At 42.5% G+C, this 18,985-nt stretch overlaps 4 protein-coding genes across 5 annotated transcripts; 2 read left to right on the top strand and 2 right to left on the bottom strand.

Annotated features, from left to right (window-relative positions):
* Positions 1 to 2,540, top strand: klhl41a (kelch-like family member 41a). Its single transcript, XM_084545421.1, has 6 exons — positions 1 to 1,201; positions 1,290 to 1,447; positions 1,534 to 1,641; positions 1,740 to 1,925; positions 2,149 to 2,295; positions 2,399 to 2,540. The coding sequence occupies exons 1-6, from the start codon at positions 116 to 118 to the stop codon at positions 2,508 to 2,510; spliced, it is 1,797 nt and encodes a 598-aa protein (XP_084401547.1). The 5' UTR covers positions 1 to 115; the 3' UTR covers positions 2,511 to 2,540.
* A 237-nt stretch (positions 2,541 to 2,777) lies between these two features.
* Positions 2,778 to 8,524, bottom strand: fastkd1 (FAST kinase domains 1). Of its 2 annotated transcripts, none has more exons than XM_084544339.1 (14): positions 7,869 to 8,524; positions 7,262 to 7,727; positions 7,104 to 7,172; positions 6,270 to 6,794; positions 6,062 to 6,172; positions 5,380 to 5,511; positions 4,806 to 5,289; positions 4,610 to 4,724; positions 4,400 to 4,528; positions 4,187 to 4,318; positions 3,976 to 4,089; positions 3,394 to 3,532; positions 3,190 to 3,304; positions 2,778 to 3,080 (listed from the first exon to the last, which is right to left on the bottom strand). In XM_084544339.1, exons 2-14 carry the CDS (start codon positions 7,597 to 7,599, stop codon positions 2,997 to 2,999), a joined length of 2,487 nt encoding a protein of 828 aa, XP_084400465.1. In that variant the 5' UTR covers positions 7,600 to 7,727; positions 7,869 to 8,524; the 3' UTR covers positions 2,778 to 2,996. The 2 variants fall into 2 exon arrangements, with proteins under 2 accessions (XP_084400465.1, XP_084400464.1); XM_084544338.1 differs by having other exon boundaries at positions 8,116 to 8,524.
* A 92-nt stretch (positions 8,525 to 8,616) lies between these two features.
* ppig (peptidylprolyl isomerase G (cyclophilin G)) lies at positions 8,617 to 14,869 on the top strand. The gene is made up of 13 exons (XM_084544340.1): positions 8,617 to 8,729; positions 9,342 to 9,417; positions 9,807 to 9,881; positions 9,957 to 10,064; positions 10,250 to 10,294; positions 10,383 to 10,470; positions 10,591 to 10,620; positions 10,723 to 10,862; positions 10,945 to 11,128; positions 11,212 to 11,397; positions 11,486 to 11,576; positions 11,731 to 11,870; positions 12,223 to 14,869. Exons 2-13 carry the CDS (start codon positions 9,357 to 9,359, stop codon positions 13,289 to 13,291), a joined length of 2,217 nt encoding a protein of 738 aa, XP_084400466.1. The 5' UTR covers positions 8,617 to 8,729; positions 9,342 to 9,356; the 3' UTR covers positions 13,292 to 14,869.
* Positions 14,870 to 15,293: 424 nt separating this feature from the next.
* Positions 15,294 to 18,409, bottom strand: cfap210 (cilia and flagella associated protein 210; the record flags this gene model as incomplete). The annotated part of the gene is made up of 9 exons (XM_084544527.1): positions 15,294 to 16,002; positions 16,119 to 16,283; positions 16,390 to 16,582; positions 16,666 to 16,805; positions 16,881 to 17,037; positions 17,184 to 17,389; positions 17,468 to 17,641; positions 17,759 to 17,991; positions 18,361 to 18,409. The coding sequence occupies 9 exons, from the start codon at positions 18,407 to 18,409 to the stop codon at positions 15,649 to 15,651; spliced, it is 1,671 nt and encodes a 556-aa protein (XP_084400653.1). The 3' UTR covers positions 15,294 to 15,648.
* Between the last annotated feature and the right edge of the window lie 576 nt (positions 18,410 to 18,985).

The raw sequence follows: 18,985 nt of genomic DNA, 5'->3' as shown, positions 1-18,985 counted from the left end.
GGGTGTTTGGTTATATTTAGAAGGGCACAGTTATATTGAAGTGGCTTCAGACCTGGCTGCCTATAGTTCTCTTGACAGTCAGTCGTGTAACGGCCCTGCTTCCTGTCCTAGAAGAATGGATCCCCAAGGCCTGAGGGAAGACCTCCGTCTGTTTCAGAGCACTTTGCTGCAGGATGGACTCAAAGAGCTTCTGAATGAGAACAAGCTGATAGACTGCATCCTGAAAGTGGGAGACAGAAGCATTCCCTGCCATCGGCTCATTCTGGCTGCATGCAGTCCTTATTTCCGGGAGTTCTTCTTTTCAGAGGATGGCAAGGAAGCAGAAAGAAAGGAGGTCGTTCTGGAGAACCTCGACTCCGACATTTTAGAGGCGATTGTGAATTACATGTACTCAGCAGAGATCGACATCAACGAAAACAACGTGCAGGATGTCTTGGCTGTTGCCAACCGCTTCCAGATCCCGTCTGTGTTCACAGTTTGTGTGAATTATCTCCAGAAGAATCTCTCCAAGAGAAGTTGCCTCGCCATCTACAGGCTGGGGCTGATGATGGACTGCGCCAGGCTGGCATTAGCAGCTCGAGATTATATCGCAGATCGCTTTGAGACCATAGCCAAGGATGAGGATTTCCTAGAGCTCGCTCCACCTGAGCTCTTCGCTATTATTGGAGCGGACGCGTTGAATGTGGAGAAGGAAGAGGACGTGTTCGAGGCTCTCATGAGGTGGATCAGAAAAGACAAGGACAAGCGCGTAAAGTCCCTGGAAGAGGCCTTCGACTTCATTCGTTTCCGTTTGCTCCCAGAGAAGTACTTCAAGGATAAGGTGGAGAAAGATGACCTCATTAAGGCGGATCCTGAGGTACTCAAAAAAATCAAAGTCATCAAGGATGCTTTTGCGGGGAAACTGCCAGAGAAGAAAAAGGGACAAGGTGAAAAGGAGGGAGAAGAGGACAATCTGCCCGGTTACCTGAATGATACCCGCAGGTACGGCATGTTTTCCAAAGACATGCTTCTGATGATTAACGACACCGCCGCCGTGGCCTACGATGGCCAGGAGAACGAGTGCTTTCTTGCGGCGATGGCCGAGCAGATCCCCCGAAACCATGTGAGCATGACCTCAAAGAAGAACAACATGTACGTGCTGGGAGGACTGTTTGTAGATGAAGAGGACAAGGAAACCCCTCTGCAGTGTTACTTCTACCAGGTAGAGGTTGTTTGATTCATTATGTGGCAGTAAAGAGAAAGGCTTCACTTAGATTATAAAACATTAAACATAAAAACGTTGGTTTCAGCTGGACAGCCTAGCCTCTGAGTGGATTGCTCTGCCGCCCATGCCCTCTCCCAGGTGTCTCTTCGGTATGGGTGAATATGAAAACCTGATCTTTGCTGTGGCAGGAAAAGACTTACAGTCCAATGAGTCTCATGACACTGTCCTGTGCTATGACACTGAGTAAGTCCAGTAACATTTGAATGCTCATTTAGCGACTCGTCGGAGCAGTTGAAAACACTTTATTTAACCTTCATCTGCTCTTTTAGAAAAATGAAGTGGACAGAAACAAAGAAGTTGCCCTTAAAGATCCACGGCCACTGTGTGGTCTCTGAGAACGGCCTGGTGTACTGTATTGGAGGAAAGACCGATGACAAGTAAGACTGCAACGGCAAAACGTTTCAACAATGAATCAGATGTGGTTTTTAACATTACATTGAGTCTGACTGTAATTCATTGTGTCTGCTTTATGAAGTAAAACAACCAATAAGATGTTTGCATACAACCACAAGAGGTCAGAGTGGAAGGAGGTGGCTTCCATGAAGACACCCAGATCGATGTTTGGGGCAGTCATCCACAAAGGGAAGATTGTTGTTGCCGGCGGAGTCAATGAAGAAGGACTGACAGCAACATGTGAAGCCTATGACTTTGGATCCAACAAGTACGTGCTGGTATACTCGTGTGTATTTAAGCAAACTAAAATGGATTTCAGTTAAATATTTATTATTACCACATTACCTATAAAGGTGGCTCCCACACATTTTTGTCGAACACAACCCCTTCTCACAGGTCAAGGCTTTGTGTGGCCATGATTTGTGTTTTAAAATATAGTACTAAAATAAAAAAATCTTGTTAATAACAGCTGAGTGAAACGTGTTTTGCAGGTGGTCCCCATTTACAGAGTTTCCCCAGGAGAGGAGTTCGATCAACCTGGTCAGCAGTGGGGGGCTCCTGTACGCCGTAGGAGGCTTTGCCATGGTGGAGAACGAGAACAAAGAGTGCGCGCCCAGTGAACTCATCGACATCTGGCTGTACGTTTCCATTTGTGATACGCATTTAATGGCTTTATGTGGCACACACTTACTTTTTCGTTGATACTGCGTACTTCAGTCATTTTTGTACTTTTTTTACCAGGTATGAAGATGACAAGAAAGAGTGGACTGGCATGATCAAAGAGATGCGTTACGCGGCTGGAGCCTCCTGCGTCTCGATGCGCCTGAACGCAGCCAAAATGCCCAGACTGTAGCAGGTTACAGAGAACAACAGGGACATGCTCTAACATTTCAGACACATTTCCTTTGTGTATTCTGTTGGGTTCTAGTTTTAATAAATTGTGACTTTATTTCTTTTTTCTTTCAAGGACTGTGTCCATTTGACATCATAGGTGATTTTAAAATTCAAATATATAAGTTCATATAAGTGCAGTAATTCTTATTGCTTTTTTTTTTTTTTTTGCAAATGTCAAATAAAAGTAATACCCCATTAACGTCAGTCATGTACATCATGTCAAACATATTTTATTTAAAAAAACAATAACAATGTTATTTGATACAAAAGCACAATATACACAGTCTCATTTAACCTGAATGAGGTATATGATAATGAAACAATAAGGAGCACTTTCTTTTTATTGACATACAGTACATAATAGCTTAACCTTTCAAAACCAGGCCACAGTGCTGAATGTAACATTTCTTTCGTTATTTTATAAATAAAGGCTTCCAGATGGAACCTAGTTAAATATTTTCTTCTTTAGATATTCCTTCCAGGCATCGTGTGTCGAAAGCTCCATGGAGTTCCACTCAAAGTGAGGGATCTGTAAAAACACAGACAAATCAAATTGCTCCAGTTACGTCCAATTTCACAACAGTGCGAATATTTGACCCCATTCAGCGCCGAATGTTAAACGATAGACGTGTTCTCACCTGAACGACACGATATCCCAGAATTTCCAGGTGTCTCTTTCTAATCAAGGCTTCTCCTTTCATATGGTGAGAGGCTTTGCAGAAGAACCTTGAATCAAGGAAGTCCACAGCAACCCTGAGAAAACAAGAAAAACCTCATCCGTGTCATCCATTTCTGGGTGATTCTTTTTAAAGATTGGGGCTGTGTTCTGTAAATATGCCTACCGCTGAGCTCCGGGAGGCAGCTCATCCCTGCCGTGATCCGGGGAGCTCGTATCCCACTGAATCTTTTCTGAGATCTGTAGGTTGCTCGGCTCGGCGAAAGGCAACGGCTGCAGATGTTTGTCCAGTTTGCACTCAAAGTCTGAAAAGACAAAGTCAAAAAAATATAGAATTTGCAACAGTTTGGTGTCATGAACGGGAAAGGATTCTCTCTGCAAAGGCTTTCTGGGAGCACCTCATGCGCAGACTAGGTCTAATAAGTTGAAGAGCTTACTCGAGCACACTTTGTCCCAGTAATGTAATTAATTAATGGATCAGTTTTAAGCACGGTGATTCAAGACCAGATTAGTAAACTGACATGTGGACATCATTTCTCTTGCTTGCTCCTTCAACATTAGCATTAACACTCATCAAATAGTTGTTTCAGTGTAAATTGTGGGAAAATTTAAAATAACAGCAATGTAATGTGGCTATAAGCTGATTTCATACATTCGTGAATAAGTCATATGCATTGTCAGAACTATTTTCTCACAGAATACAACAACAAAAATCATCAAAAAATATCACCAGCCTGTATTTACTCACCTACGGTGTAGTCATACGGAGTCACAACTGCTAACCGGACAAAGTTAATACCACCAAGAACTTCTCCCAGCATTTTGTGGATTTGCTGTTGTACAGGACTGATGCTGCCATTCCCTTAAAAAAAAAAAAAAAAAAGATGGATATAATATAGTTAGTCCTATTTCAAACCCCGCCTACACCAGTAAGAACGTATCTCAGTGAATGCTCTTGCCTTTCCTTCGCAACTGCTGGCAGTAGCGCTCATGAAACCACGGCACCTGGTACTCGGGACACTCGAGACACACGGCGCGATTGAGCTCCATGAGCCGCAGTCGTGTCCGCATGTTGAGGGCATCGGGTAGTGCTGCAAGAAGTAGGTAAATGTGCATTTAAGAATTTGCATTTCATGATGTGCAACTTCAATGTGAACCAAGTCAGGACCTACTTTCTAGTTGGGCGTCCAGCTTTCCCAGAAAGTCTATACTGAAGATCTCTCTTATTAGTCCTTCAGGGAAACGGTCGGCTACAGCCAAGGAGTACGCCAAGAGGACTAGCAGATGTGGGTCAAAGGAGCCTAGAAGAGCATTAGTAAGAAAAAAAGAGTGAGTGTAAGCTAAAATAAGGACGAGAAGTTCATTAGTGACTATTTACTTACTCATATGAGGAGTCAAGCGCTTAATACAGATGTCATACAGCTGGTCTGCCTGCACTGTATCGTAGTTCAGGACAGAAAAGGGTAGCAGGGTGGCGTATGTCGCCGAGTAGTGAATCTTTAAAAGGAGACAGGAAAAACACAGTTGATTTAGGTCTAGTTGTTACGGACGTAGCATGCTGATGGTGTCATAAAGCACCTTGTCAATGTGTTCGATGGCCACGCTGGCGAGTTTGTCCATCAGAGGAGGGCAGAGGTGATTGATCCTGGTTAGGAAGAAGGCCAACTCAGGAACACTAGTCCAGTTTATTTGGTCGATCATCCTCTGCAGCGTGACCATGGTCTCCTCAAGCAGCATTTCCTCAAACCACTCCCCGGAGAGGTACTTGAGCTCCTCAAGCAGCAAGTCCAGCCGGTCAGCTGTTTGCAGCCGCTCGTGACCGCAGCGGTTCAGTATCTGCAGCAGACGCACGTACTTGGTGTGGGTGCTGTGGTGGTAGGACGGATTGTTCCGCGCCCACTTGGAGATGGCTAAGGAAATGGTGTTGAGCTCGTTGAGGTTGCACTGCTCCACCACCGCGTGCACCCGGACGAAACACTCGTCGAGTCTCGGGGAAGGCAGCGTGGACAGTACGCGGGTCAGCATGGTCACCTCAAGGGGGGAGAAACTGCGCTGCAAAAAGCTGCAAGATAACGTGTCGTCAGAATACTTTTTTTTATACGATCAAACGGCGAAGCAACAATTCCTCTTTTTTTTTAAAAAAAACACTTACTCGAGCAGAATGTTTCTTAGTTTGGTGAAGAGTTCGAGGTTTTGACATTGCAACACAGAAAGGGCTTGGGTGATTCTGGCCACCTCCACCGACTTGTAGACGTGAAGGTTCCTTTGGATTACCGATGCAACTCTGGAGAATGATTTTGTTATCATTATATTTTGCAAGAGACACTTCAATAAATCAGAGTACCATCAAACTTTTACACACATAAAAGCATAAACAACTAAAATGTGACTGTGAAGGTTCCCAGTTATCCAGGTCATGGTATATCCACAAAACAAAGCTAAAGCAAGGGCAACTGGACTTGTTAGGTTTCTTTGAGATGTTTCGCAGAGGCGAGCATCCAAGTAGCTTCTTCAAATCTAAATGAGTGGTGGGGAGTTTAGGTTTTTATTGGGAAAATCTATTGGTGGTGAACACCTAAACTCACATGACAGGACTCACACGGCCAGATCCTCACCTGTGATTAGAGGAATTACTTTCAATTATCTTTAATTCACCCAGTGTTCCTTTTGTTTCAGCTCTGTTTTTTGGATAATTCATGACTTTTAGATGTAACATGAATGAATGGATGTAAACTTTCAGTGTCTACCTGAAAATACTTTACTTTTCAGCTGACCCAAATGCTAATAACAATTTATAGTCACTATATTGGCTGTTCTTAAGCAATGAGACTCACTTGTTCAGCAAGCTAAGGCTCCTGCTCTCCACCTCCTCTAGAGCTTCGGCCACAGCCAGAGCCTGTTGTGCATTGAGCTCATCAGCCAACAGGAGAGCAGTGTTCTCTAACCTGAGAGGAATGAAACCACATTTTAGAAAAGTGGGACTCAAAGAGTGCTGTAAACAGACTTCCACTCTTGAATCAGTCATCTGATAACGATACACACCTTCCTCTGATCTCCGAGCTGGCCATGGGAACGAGAGCAACGAACAGTTTAGTGAAAGAGAAAGGATCCGTGCTTGAGTCGATCAGTTCCAAGAGTCTCTGTTTAGCAGCCAGCCTGAAGTTGCAGTTGTTGAACTGCAAGGACTGATACAGCCCCAAGATTATGCTGATATTCTCTGCATTCATCCTGGAAATGTTGCGCAAGAAGGTCTCATTGCACTTCTCCAGCAGAGGTCGGTGAACGCACTTGATGTTGCGCAGGAACTGCACTATCCTTCGTGCGATGCTGTAATTGGAGGGATCTACGGTGTCCAGGAGGTGATCTGCTCTGTCGATGACGGCATTGCGCAGCCGGGGAGACACCAGGGGGTACACGCTAACGATCAGAGCAGTCAGGACCCTGGCATCATCAATAGATGACAACCTCCGATCCAAGATGTCGGTGATGTGGCCCATCAGAGGACTGTGGTATAGCTGCTGATCACTTAGACAGACAGCGAGCTTGGATACAGAGTTCATTGGCAACCTAAAAAAAGTCATGTTTGAGTAAAATCTTGTTAGTTTCCAGAACAGAAAGACAATTAAACAACTAGTTTTAATACAGATTTATCTTTTTTTTGTAATTTATCAAGTGAATAGACCAAGCACATACTAATCCCGGCTTCTAGTGTTTAAATCTGCCTTTTTCCGTATCAAATCATTGTGACTTTAACAGTTTAAGACTGTTAGTGGACATGACACCTGAAAGCATCTCTTAATATTCAAGCATTTTATTGACGAATGACAGCATGATTAATCATCTTATAAACTCAACTTGATAGAAATGTGATCATACCTGTCAAGTCTTAGCCATGCTTCTGAAACCAGCTGCTGAACAAGTGAGTCATGAGGCTCCACATTCATCCTAAAAGAGGGAAATAACACAGTATGTTACCATTACAGTATTATAACTCAAATACATAGTGATTAAAATGATTATGTCCTTTAATGTACCTGAGGAAAGCGTAAAGTATGTCAACCAACATGAAGTCGTCCATAAGAGCAATTTTGTTTTCTGCCAAAACCCGGAGAGTCAAGAACTGAGGGTGACCTTTGATGCGGTCAACAGTCCTCAGCAGCTGAGGCTTCTCTTTCTGAAAATCCCACAGCATCCTCACGGCGCAGCTCACATGCTCCACTGTGAGCTTGGCCTTGTTCTTGCCCACCACGTCAAACACTTGGTCTTCAATGGAGCAAACTTCCAGCCGCTCCAGAACCTGATCTCTGTTCGCTGTCCCACCGTGGAGCAGCCTGCGGAGGCAGGAGCTCACACTTCTGAGGCGAAACATCATCACAGACCAGGGCTCAGGTTAAGGTCTTCATTTTACCGGTGTCCACCGACAACCTCAGTGTCATCTAATAGACGGGACCAGCCAGCTGAGATCACAACCACAAACTCTGTGTTTGGGTTGTAGGTACTCTTTTGGAAGAAAAACACACAAATTAGAAACACATGAAATAAAATTAGCCTTAGACCCTGTGATCATAACATATCTAATTATAAATGTTCAAAAGCATTGCACGACTGTGAACCCAGCTCAGTGTGACATGCTGACTTCACCTCTACAGGAAAAGAAACAGCCTCATCCAGAGTTAGCACTGTACTGGAGTTACCAGTTGCTAAGTTCAATTTGCTAACACGGTCTTCACGTGGAAACAGAAACAATCGCCTAACATGTCTGGCAACCACGGACTAACCCTGCTAGCTGCATTCTCGGATATATTTCTGCATGTTATAGACATACATGGGCTCTACATCACACAGAAACGGTGTACAGTCATTAAAATGTGTTCAAAGTCAAAATTACCTAGCATGTGTGCTACAAAGTTCCACTTCCGTAGCGTGTGACATAAGATACCGGTGTTTGTGTTGGCCTGAGTTTTGTCTTTCAGGTAGAAATCCATACATGTCATTGGAGTTCAGGTTAAGATGCTATGAAAGCTCTGTTGAAGTGTTTTCTTCAGTGACAACAGTGAACCCACGAGAAGTGGTGTATCTCTCAGACATTTAAAATTATTTTCACGGTTTGTAAATCACGTTGTGATTTACCAACTACCGAGGTCACAAATGGAGCTAATAAATGCACCAGTCTGAAACGAAAAAATGTACAAAAGGCAAAACTAATAAAGTTAATATGATTGTTTTAGTTTAAACAAACAACATTGGTATTAATAATAAAAAAGACGGACGTCAGTTGCTATGTCTGTTGTATTCAAGCAGGCAGATGCAACGCTGTGCCTGGCAGGTTAACCTCAGGGCACAAATGGCTCACGACGTTGACTGGCGCACAAACTCTCGAAATACATTGACGTCCCTGCCGCGCCATCTTTAGAAAACATTGAGCTCACCGCTGAATGAAACTTCATTTTCGTCGTCCGTGAGAGCTGCTAAGCGCATGGAGTGATACCCTCGGTTCTGCAGGTAGTGTAGTTGCACATTTTCTACGTCTAGCGGTGTATCCGTGGAAATTACGTCGACGCTGAGAGGCTCACGTTAGGTATAAAAAAAAAAAAAAAAAAAACCCTCTACATGACGGTGGCTAACGTTCGTTGACTTTGCTAATGCTAACACCAGGCCTGCATTTAAATATATACAGTGGGTGACGGTGTGTTTGTTAGAAACAGTAATGTTAAACTCCGCATCAGTGAATGTGTAAACGTGGATACTTGTTTTTTAATCACACGAGCGTATTCTTTCGCGACAAGTTGAGCGAGACTGTAAACGCGTGGCTAGTTAGCTAAGGCTAGCTTGTAAATCAGAAACAGTCGAGCATTAGGTGTCCTAAAATATCCTGGTAATCCAGATGTGGTCGCAGCGGTAACTGATTCAGCAGCGTTTACTTTGTGAGCAGTGGGTTTTTTTTTTGTAGTTTTTAAATATGTTATTCTGCTGACGTGAACATCCAAGCGTATGCTAATGAGTTGGTCTGTTAGATGCGTTACATCGACGTTACCAGCAAGTTAATCATAACCAGACACCGGTACTTCTGCTAGTGAGTATAATGGTGTCTTATGATTGTGTTCTCACTTTCAGGTTTTTGATCACATCATGGGGATCAAGGTTCAGCGCCCTCGCTGCTTCCTTGACGTCGGAATCAGTAATGTGCTTGGTAAGTAGGAAGATGATGGATTTAATTTAATAATGAGGCATTTACTGACATTGATCAGGTAAACATTTATAATAGCAATGCTTCTCACTTGGTGATGAAAATGTTGTACATGTGTTAGTTTACCTTGTAGTCCTGTTCTTCTATTTAACATTAAACATTTGATTGGGATTCATAACAGTGATGACACAGCACCACGAGCTAGGATTACAAAGACTAATTAAACACAGATAAAATATTATAACCTTTATAAAAGCTTTGTTTTATTGTGAGGTTTTCTATGAACTGTATTAGCGTTCGTTGGGGTGCACCTAATACGTGACATCCGAGTGTGGAGTCTCACCCAAGTTTGAATAGATGTAAATTATTATGACCCTGGTGTCTCCTCGCAGTCGGCAGAGTTGTGGTGGAGCTGTTTGCAGACATCTGTCCCAAAACATGTGAAAACTTCAGGTGCCTCTGCACAGGTGAGCATATTTTCTCTTTTTCAAAAACCGTTACAAGTTGTGACGCGGTTCGATGTTAATAATGATTTCATCCAGGTGAGAAAGGCATCGGCAAGGGAACTCAGAAACCCCTCCACTACAAAGGATGCCTTTTTCATCGGGTTGTAAAAGACTTCATGATTCAAGGAGGAGACTTCAGTGAAGGTGAGTTTGCGTCCAGATGTGACCCATTCGGTCTTAACTGCATCGCACTGCTGTCAGCTTTTACCCGCTAATATTTGCCGACGGTGACGAATTATTTAAATCTGTTTGAATAATCAGCAATCAGCTGAATTTTCATAATGTGCAGACACTCATGCTTTATTTTTATTATTATTTTGACGTTATAGGTAACGGAAGAGGAGGCGAATCCATCTATGGAGGCTTTTTTGAAGGTAAAGAAGCCACAGTCAGAGCTGTCAGTTTTTATCCAAACCGACGTTGGCTTCAAGGTGGCAGAACAATCTTGTCCTTTTCCCCCAGATGAAAGCTTTGCTGTGAAACACAACAAGGAGTACCTGCTGTCTATGGCCAACCGCGGCAAAGATACAAATGGATCACAATTTTTCATGTAAGCACCGTCTGTTAACATATGATTGGTTTTGTGTATTAGTAGTTGTATTATCTCATGTTCCTGAGCCTTACAAATTATTTTATGCCTTTTTTGGTTCCGCCTGTGGTGACACTTCAGAACCACAAAACCTTCTCCGCATCTGGATGGGTGAGAACAGCTTGATAACTTTTGAAGTTCGTACGCTGTGCACGATTCACACAAGACACGATATAGCTTTAGTAAAACTTCAATGCCACTGTGTTTTCTCAGTGTCCATGTGGTTTTTGGTCATGTGATCTCCGGCCAAGAAGTAGTTCAAACCATGGAGAACCAGAAAACGGATCCTAACAGCCGACCCTACGCTGAGGTGAAAGTTTTGAACTGTGGTGAACTTGTGCCAAAATCTAAAGGTTTGTTTCTCCCAAACATTTTCATTGTTTTCACTTCTGCATTTCAACCTACTGCTTGTAACACTGTCTATATTTTTTGCAGCTAAAAAAGGTGACAAAAAGAAAGAGCGAGCCTCTTCCAGTTCCAGCGGCAGCTCCAGCGACTCGGAGAGCTCCTCCAAATCGTCCTCTGATTCAGAAGAATCTGAAAAAGAATCCAAGAAGCGGAAAAAGAAGGCGAAAAAGCTCAAAAAGAAACAGACGAAGAAGGATAAGGAAAAGAAAAAGTACCTAGTTTGTGCTCATGTTTTCCTTTTTGCTGTGTAAACAGTACCTGGTGCCTGGATTCTGAGCCCTAATGTTTTCACAGGTCAGAAGCCGAAAGTGCTGAAGAGAAAGAACAAGAAGAGTTGATAACATCCACTGTACGTCCTGAGGAAATACCGCCCATCCCTGAGAATCGATTCCTCATGAGGAGAAGTCCTCAGGCTGTCCAGAAGCCAAAAGAAGAGGTTGAAAAGGATCAGAGGAGTAAAGATGAGCGGCCAAGAGAGAGGTTAGTGTTTGTAAAAGCAGTCATTATGACAGATATCCAAGTATAATGTCGTTGTCTAATATTAATATCTTGTGTTTTTTCTCCACAGTACTGGCGTAGCATATAATTCTCAGACAACATTTCACAGAAGACTAGTGATGACTCGATCCGGCAGGAAAATAAAAGGCAGGGGTCCAAGGGTAGGTGCACTTGACCCTTGAGAATAGCTCAGTTAAAATTGTGTCTATTTTAGCACGGCTCATACTATGACGTTACTTTTTTTTAATTTTTTTTCCATTAATGTGTTGTTACTGGGAACAGCAGAAGTAAGGGGTTCTCATTTCTCCCATCCAGAGATACCGCACTCCATCTCGGTCCCGTTCAAGGTCTAGAGATCGTTTTCGACGCAGTGAAACTCCTCCACACTGGCGTCAAGAGATGCAGCGTCAGAGGATGAGGGCAGTCAAAGGAGAGCGCTGGATAAAGGGTGACAAGTAAGGAAGTCCCCATTGAAGTTAACAAATAGTTTGTAACATTGCAATTCAATAGAAAATAATTATTTGTATTGGAAACCATACTGCAGCGTAGAATTTACAAATGTGAAGCGGTGTAAAAGACAATGAGATAAGGCTATGGGAGCATTTTCAAATATATTCTGCCAGCGGCTTTTGCTTCATTTGAATATAAACTGGCAAACATTTACATCCCTTCAGTCAGTGATGAAGGGTTTCTTGAATAACAAATACATTTTCTCCGGATTTAGCGAGATCTGGCAACTGAAATTTTCCTGGATACAATTCTGTGGTTAGTCGCCATTTACCCTTTTTTTTCTTGTTTCTATAACAGAAGTGAGATGAATGAGGATAAAGATGAACCCCCAAGAAGAGAGAGACGGGCGTCCAACACTAAACACGAACACACACCCGAAGGTAAAAAAGACAAGAAGAGTCGGTCCCATAGATCTAAAAGCAAAGAAGAGAACGCTGGGGAAAAAGACGAGAAGCAGAGCAAACACAAGGCAAAGAAAAGGGACAAATCTCATAGCCGCAGTAAAAGCCGAGAAAAGAGACGGTCGAAAAGCAGGGACAAGGGTCACAAGCACAAAAGTGATGACAAAAGAGGTCGGTCCAGGAGCAAAGACAAGACTGTTAATAAGAAAGAAAAGGAGTCAGAACCTGATCACAGTAAAGAAAAGAGTAAGGGCCATGAATCTGACAAAAAACATAAAGAAGACACAAAAGGAAGAAACGGTGAAAGAACTAGGACAAAGTCGCAAAGCAAGGAAAGGGCAGCGTCAAAAGATGAGCGCAGGTCAAGTAGCAGAAACAGGGACAGAGGAGGACGTGCAAGTTCAAAAGATAAAGACGAGAAAAAGGACAGGGAGAGGGGCAGAGATCGCAGCAGGAGCCAGGAAAGACGACGCAGCAGGAGCCAGGAAAGACGGCGCAGCAGGAGCCAGGAGAGACGACGCAGCAGGAGTCAGGAAAGACGACGCAGCAGGAGTCAGGAAAGGCGACACAACAGTGAGAGGGAGAGTAAGAGGCGAGGGGCATCCAGGGATAAAGAATATCGGACGAGAAGTCCAGACAGAAGCAAGGCTAGAGACTCCCACAGAGGCAGGCGCTCACGAAGTAAGAGCAGCAAGAGAGACCATAGCAGGGATCGATCTTCTAACAGAAGAGATAGAGACCGAGACGGTGCCGGCCAAAGAAGAAGACGCAGCAACAGCTCCGACAGCGATAGAGGAGAAAGAAGGAAGAGTCAAAGAAGTCCAGATTCCAAAAGAAGAGCTAAAAGTAGTTCCAAAGACCGAAGGAGCCCGACCAGACCAAGGCCAGATAGTACAAAAGGTAAAGATAGAAATGACAGCAAGAGGAATCGCTCCAGCTCTAGCTCCAGCTCTGACAGCGACTGAGCCTTCAACATGTTCTGTTTTATACCCGCTATACTTCCATCTACGGTGTGTCTCATTCTCAGTCCTCATTCAGTGCACAGTTATGCCAAAGCTAACATGACACAGAAAAAAAAAACGAATTTCCAAACTGTTAAAGAATTAGTTTGCACTACTTTTCTAAAAATAGAAATTGAGCAGTAAACACTTAAAAAAAACAAAAAACAAAAAAAAAACAGTTCATCAAGACCAACCTATGTGTGCGGTTTATTATTTGACTCAGAGCACGGCTGAGCTACACACAGATCAGAATGACTACAGAGGACATAGTGAAGCGAAATGGATCAGTGTGGAAGGATGCTTTATAGCACAACCACAGTGAAACAATCAGAAAATGAGTTTTTCTTTCTGTTTCACTGTTTTGTTTGTTAACGCCGCTCCCTCTCTTCATTCACTCCTCTAGCTTGCTCAACAACCACTCTTCTCTCTTTTCTCCCTGGTGAGGAGTTAAAATGTTTACAAACACCTGACAAATCTGGTATAATACACCTTAAGTATAACTACTCACCTGCTGTTAAGGACTTTAGCGTCATGTTAGCTTTGGCTGAACTGTGAATGACTGTGAATTTGTCCATGAAGAAGTGCATAATACAGTTGATGGGTAGCTGACGCTGTATGGCCGGTTTAGAGAAAAGGATCTGGGACTGAGGCTCACCCACAGCGTGTCCTCCGTTGGCAGCACTGTAAAAGTTCCACATATTCTTTTAATTGCTCATGGTCATAGGAGGCCAGATTGAATGCATTTGTTTGTTTGTTTTTTAATTTTCGGATTATTTGGTAAATTATATTTGGGCTTTACATCTTTACATAAGCTCTAATTTCACAATTTGTTTTTAAAAAAAGAAAAACGAAAAAAGAAAAAAAAAAAGATTTTAGCGGTACCCCCACTCTCATCAGCGAGTTGTTCTCAGGAAGAGAACGCCCATAATGTCTTGCATGCTTTTTTTTTTTGTCATTGTTTGACAAAGTATGTGTACACCCGTCACCTTTCTTTTCACATCCACAGACATCTACTGTAATCCAGTTTAACCTGTTGTGTTTTTTTTGAAACCCAGTTTTAAGTGTCAAGCTGTAAGTACGACATAAAAGCGGTTTGTATGAATTGTTTTGTGAACGTTGGTCTTAAGAACTCGACTGGAGTGTAGAGTGAATAAAAAGGCTCCGTTTGATTTTAATGACTTGTTTTTAATGTTCTTTCACAATCACAGTTCTCCCACCATCTCACAACCAAACGTGCATAAATAAACAGTGATAACACTAGAAGGAAAGGTCACTACGTAATTTGCGAGGGTTTGACTGATTCATCAATAGTTCATTTCTGTTTCCCAGAAGTGCATATATTCTCTGCATGACGTAGTTTTATTATGTGATTAATTTCCAACAACTTTCTGTGTACACATTAAAACACTGAAGTGGATTATTGACCACAAGTCATATAAATGGCATGTACCGCTGTAGTATTTTACAGAACATCCTTAAAACATCTTTTAAGGCTGCGTCTGAAATCACTCTTATTAGTGAAACATATACAGATCAGCCCTCAGTTATGGGGAGAATTATCCATCAACAGCACACTGACAAATCAACCATATATATATAGTACACATTCTCTGCTCAAAAAAATATGTAGTGCAATATGATGCATTCACCTGCTTAGAATTGAATTGCAGAATTAGTATCTGATCAACAGGTTTCACTTGCTGTAACCATTCATCCTCTCCATGTTCAATATTAGGAGATCGCGGCTAATAAGTCATCGTCCTTTCTGTGCACAAACACATTTCAGTTTACCTTAATATGAGGCTACAGCTGTCATCTTTTATTACAAATTTGTCGTGTTGTATTTTCCCAACAGTGATTCTTGGGTGAGCTGGAATTTTGTATTTAAAATTTTATAATAAAATTTATTTCGACTGACACGGACTGCTGAAAACCAACACTGGAAGCGTCTGTTCAATAAGCACTTGACTATTTAAGGCAGACTTAAGGAATCTTGAATCGATTAAGCGTGTTGTATGGTTTTGGGACAGAGCAGGATCAACTTGTAAAGTATTCTGGGTCTTTTGAGAAGACCAGACACGAGGTATGCAGGCTGACAAGTGACAGGTCCAGACATGACATAAGCTAGGGACATTACAGTCCATGTTTGACGGCTTAGATGTCACTAGCATGTCCCACGTACACTATTTGTACTTGATTATGCAAAAATAATGACAATTCCTTTGTATCTGAAATCCCAATGGATCATGAGGGAGTGATTGCGGATGTACGTACATCTCGTCAAAACACTCGGTACGTTTAAAATTTGCAGGCGTGAACTACTACCACGTGAATCCAAGTCGTCTCTTGGCCTCCTGAATATCTACTGCCTCGTGAAGGGTTTTAATGTTCTCTGTGACACCAGAGACAAACTTGGGCATCTGAGCACCGGTAGAATCCTGAACCAGATAACTAGGCCTGACTCCGCTAAAACTGGGGCCGCTTCCTCCTCCGATACCTTCCCTCGTAGCTCTGCAAAGCGGAAACACATTTCGCTGGGCCTCTGCCGCTGCTCTGATGACACTCTGCGAGTATTGCTGGAACTTGTTCTCCTCTTTAGCGATGAGCTCTGCGTTCTTTGCTTCAAAGTCGCACCCGTCTCTCCTGAGCTGCTGGAGCCTGGCGCTTTTCTCTGCCTGCGTTTGAAAGATGAAAGAGAAACAAATCTGCTCTCACAAGGACAAGGCCCATCTTTTCTTTTTAAACCACTTTTTTTCTTTTTAAATAATATGGTTAAGGTTGTCAACATTACCATTTGCGCAGCATTGAAGTCCTTCGATTTTTTTTCGTGTTCTCTGAGCTTCTGGGCCTTCAGTTGTTGTTTCTCGGTAAATATTCTGTCAGCCTCTTTCTTGGCCTCCAGCGTGTCTCTAGTGTTCTGCTTGGCCATTTGTTCCCTCTGCTCTTTTTCTCGTCTCTGGTGAAAACAAGCATGTGCAACAGGTGTGATGACAACGCAATCCCGGTTAGAAACTTTATTTATAGAACGTAGGAAACGTATTAAAAGCCTCAGCTTGTGTTACCATGAGTTCTCTGTGTGCAGCGATTGACTTCATCATCGCAGCCTTCTTCTCCTCCTCCTCCCGCTGCTGCTGTGCCAGTTTTGCATCCCGCTCAGCGACAGCCTTGGCGATCCTCTGCTCCTCGCTGACGGTTTGATCCTGCTGTGAAGCTGACAGTTTGCTCATGACCCTCTCTCTGCGCATCTGAGCCTCTCTGAAGGATAAAATAACTGATCGTGAGTCAAGCAGCCACAAAAAGACGGAACAATGATATTTAGTGACTGGCTAAGGTCTTACCTAAAAATCTCTTTTTCTTTTTCTTTCCGTAACTTCATCATTTTTTGTTTCGCAGAGAGGAAGAGTTTCCTGTGCTCTGCTTCAGCCTCCTCTTTTTGTGCATCTCTTGCTCTTATGAGGTCTCTGTTGCTGAGATGCTCCTGAAAATTCACAGAATACATCAGTAACATAAAAAGTTAAAGTGTCCTTTATAACCTTTGCTGTTAGGGCCCTACCAGATGAGCCTGCATAAGGTTTCTCTTCTGATTTGCTTGTCTGTCCGACTCCGTTCTTTGCTCCCACAGATAGAGCTCTTGAAGGCGCTGGATTTCTTCTCCGTACTTCTTATTCTCCTGCTTCAATTGCTCTTTCATGAGCTCATTTTGCTTTACTCTGAAGAAAACGAATCATATTCTTTCATTTGAAACAATGTTTTTGCTAAAAGCATTCTTGGGATGTTCAGTGCATGTTCTAACACAGTTTTAACACACAACAGACGAATAAACCAATATAAACAGCTCCACAACAATATGTCTTACTGTTTTTTCAAGTCTTCAGCAACAGCCTGTCTCTCTTGTTTCTTCTGCAGCGCTTTCTCCTTCTCCCGTCTCAACGCTTCTTCCTCTCTGGCCTTCACCATATCCAGATATCCTTTGTCCACGTCTTTAGTGGCACTCTTTGTCCGTTGCTTTAGCTCAATCTGAGCCTCCCTCTCCTTCAGCACCTCTGTCAGCAAGAGTGCTCGCTGCGGGAATTATAAATGATCATCTGTTATTTCAAATATGTAATGTAACATGTACAATAATGCTCCGGCCATACTAACATGCAATCCTTTGACCCGGTCGGTTTGATAATACAGCTGAGTTCTGGCTTTCTCGATGGCTTCTTTCTTCTTTTGCTCCCTGTATTTGGCTTCTTCTATATCAATCAATTTTCGTTTCTCCTCCTCAATCTGCTCCCGGATCTTCTTTGCCTCCAGCTTCTTTTGCCTTTGACCCTGCGTTAGATGCAAACACACGATATGACAGTCTCTAGCGTGTGTAATCAGCTCCCTGCCACCGAAAAGGCGCATCTGAAATTATTAAAGCAAACGAAATCTGCACGGGGAACTTACAGAGATGGTGTTGGACCACAGTTTGACCACCTCTTGTGACCTCAGATGCAGGGCCTCTCTCTGTCTAGCTGCCTCGCTCATGCTCTCCTTCTCTTTGTTAACCCGGCGCAGTTCATTTTGAATCCTTTGCCATTCAGCATTCCTTAAGACAGTGACTTGTCGGAGGTCTGGTGGTTGGCTTGTTCTAAAAGCTTCCCCTGTTAAGAGACATACAGTACTTTTGAATTGAGCCACTACATTCAGGAAACATTCATTTTAAAGGAACTTTGAATATGAAACATCAGTTTGTATAATTTGGACACGTGAGGAGCTTAATGCACAGTTTAAACTTACTGTACAGTATCTTGCATATTTTCTGTGGTGGAATTTGTTCTCTAAATAAACTGCACTAAAAACATTTTAACAGAAAACTGCTACAACATTATACGAAAGAAATGTACTGGATCTTATAGGCAAGATACCAGGTATACCATTATGTACAGATTAATTCATGGCCACTGTCATTGTTCTGAGTTTTGGTGCTGACTCTAATCAGCCTGTTAGCATGTTTGCTTCAACAGCTAGCTACACTGAGTAAGTAACTGTGCTTTCCTAGCTCTCACCACGTTCACTGGATCCTCTCCGACGTCCCTGCTGAACCGCCGTCGCCATTTTTATTCTGTATTGTCTCTAGTAATTGAAGAAAATTAATAAAACTGTTAAAACTACAACTTTGTAACTGTGGTTAGCTAACGTTAGTCGGGATACAAATAGCTGAACTCCGCATTTGTTGCGTTGTATCCAGGCAACGGCTGAGCCAATCAGAAGCTTTTCCTCTAAATACCGGAAGGTGGCGCTGTGTACTCCTTGTCACGAACTTCAATTCACAAAAAAGTATATTTTTAACTGTGTGTATCCATCTCTGGAAAAAAATAAAGTATTTTGTCTTCAGTGAAACAAAATAGATCTCTTATAAAAAATAAATAAATCTTAAATAAGGTGTTTTGGGGTTAGTGCAGGTCACAATGTAACTTTTAACCAATATTTAAACTTCGGACATATTGTTATCCTTCAATTTATAATTAAACTATTGATTTTGTGAGGGGTGGTCTAAAAGTAAATAATCATGAAAAGAAAAAAAATATTCAAATCAAAATGATAGCAAATTAAATCAGTAATATCATTTTTTCACAGATCTGTCTCATCTGTTCAAAGGAGGTCTTTTCCACTAAACTCACTGACTTATCA

Source organism: Chelon labrosus (genome assembly GCF_963514085.1).
Source record: "Chelon labrosus genome assembly, chromosome: 5".
In the NCBI taxonomy this organism is placed as follows: Eukaryota; Metazoa; Chordata; class Actinopteri; order Mugiliformes; family Mugilidae; genus Chelon; species Chelon labrosus.
This window is presented reverse-complemented; position numbering and strand designations above follow the sequence as displayed.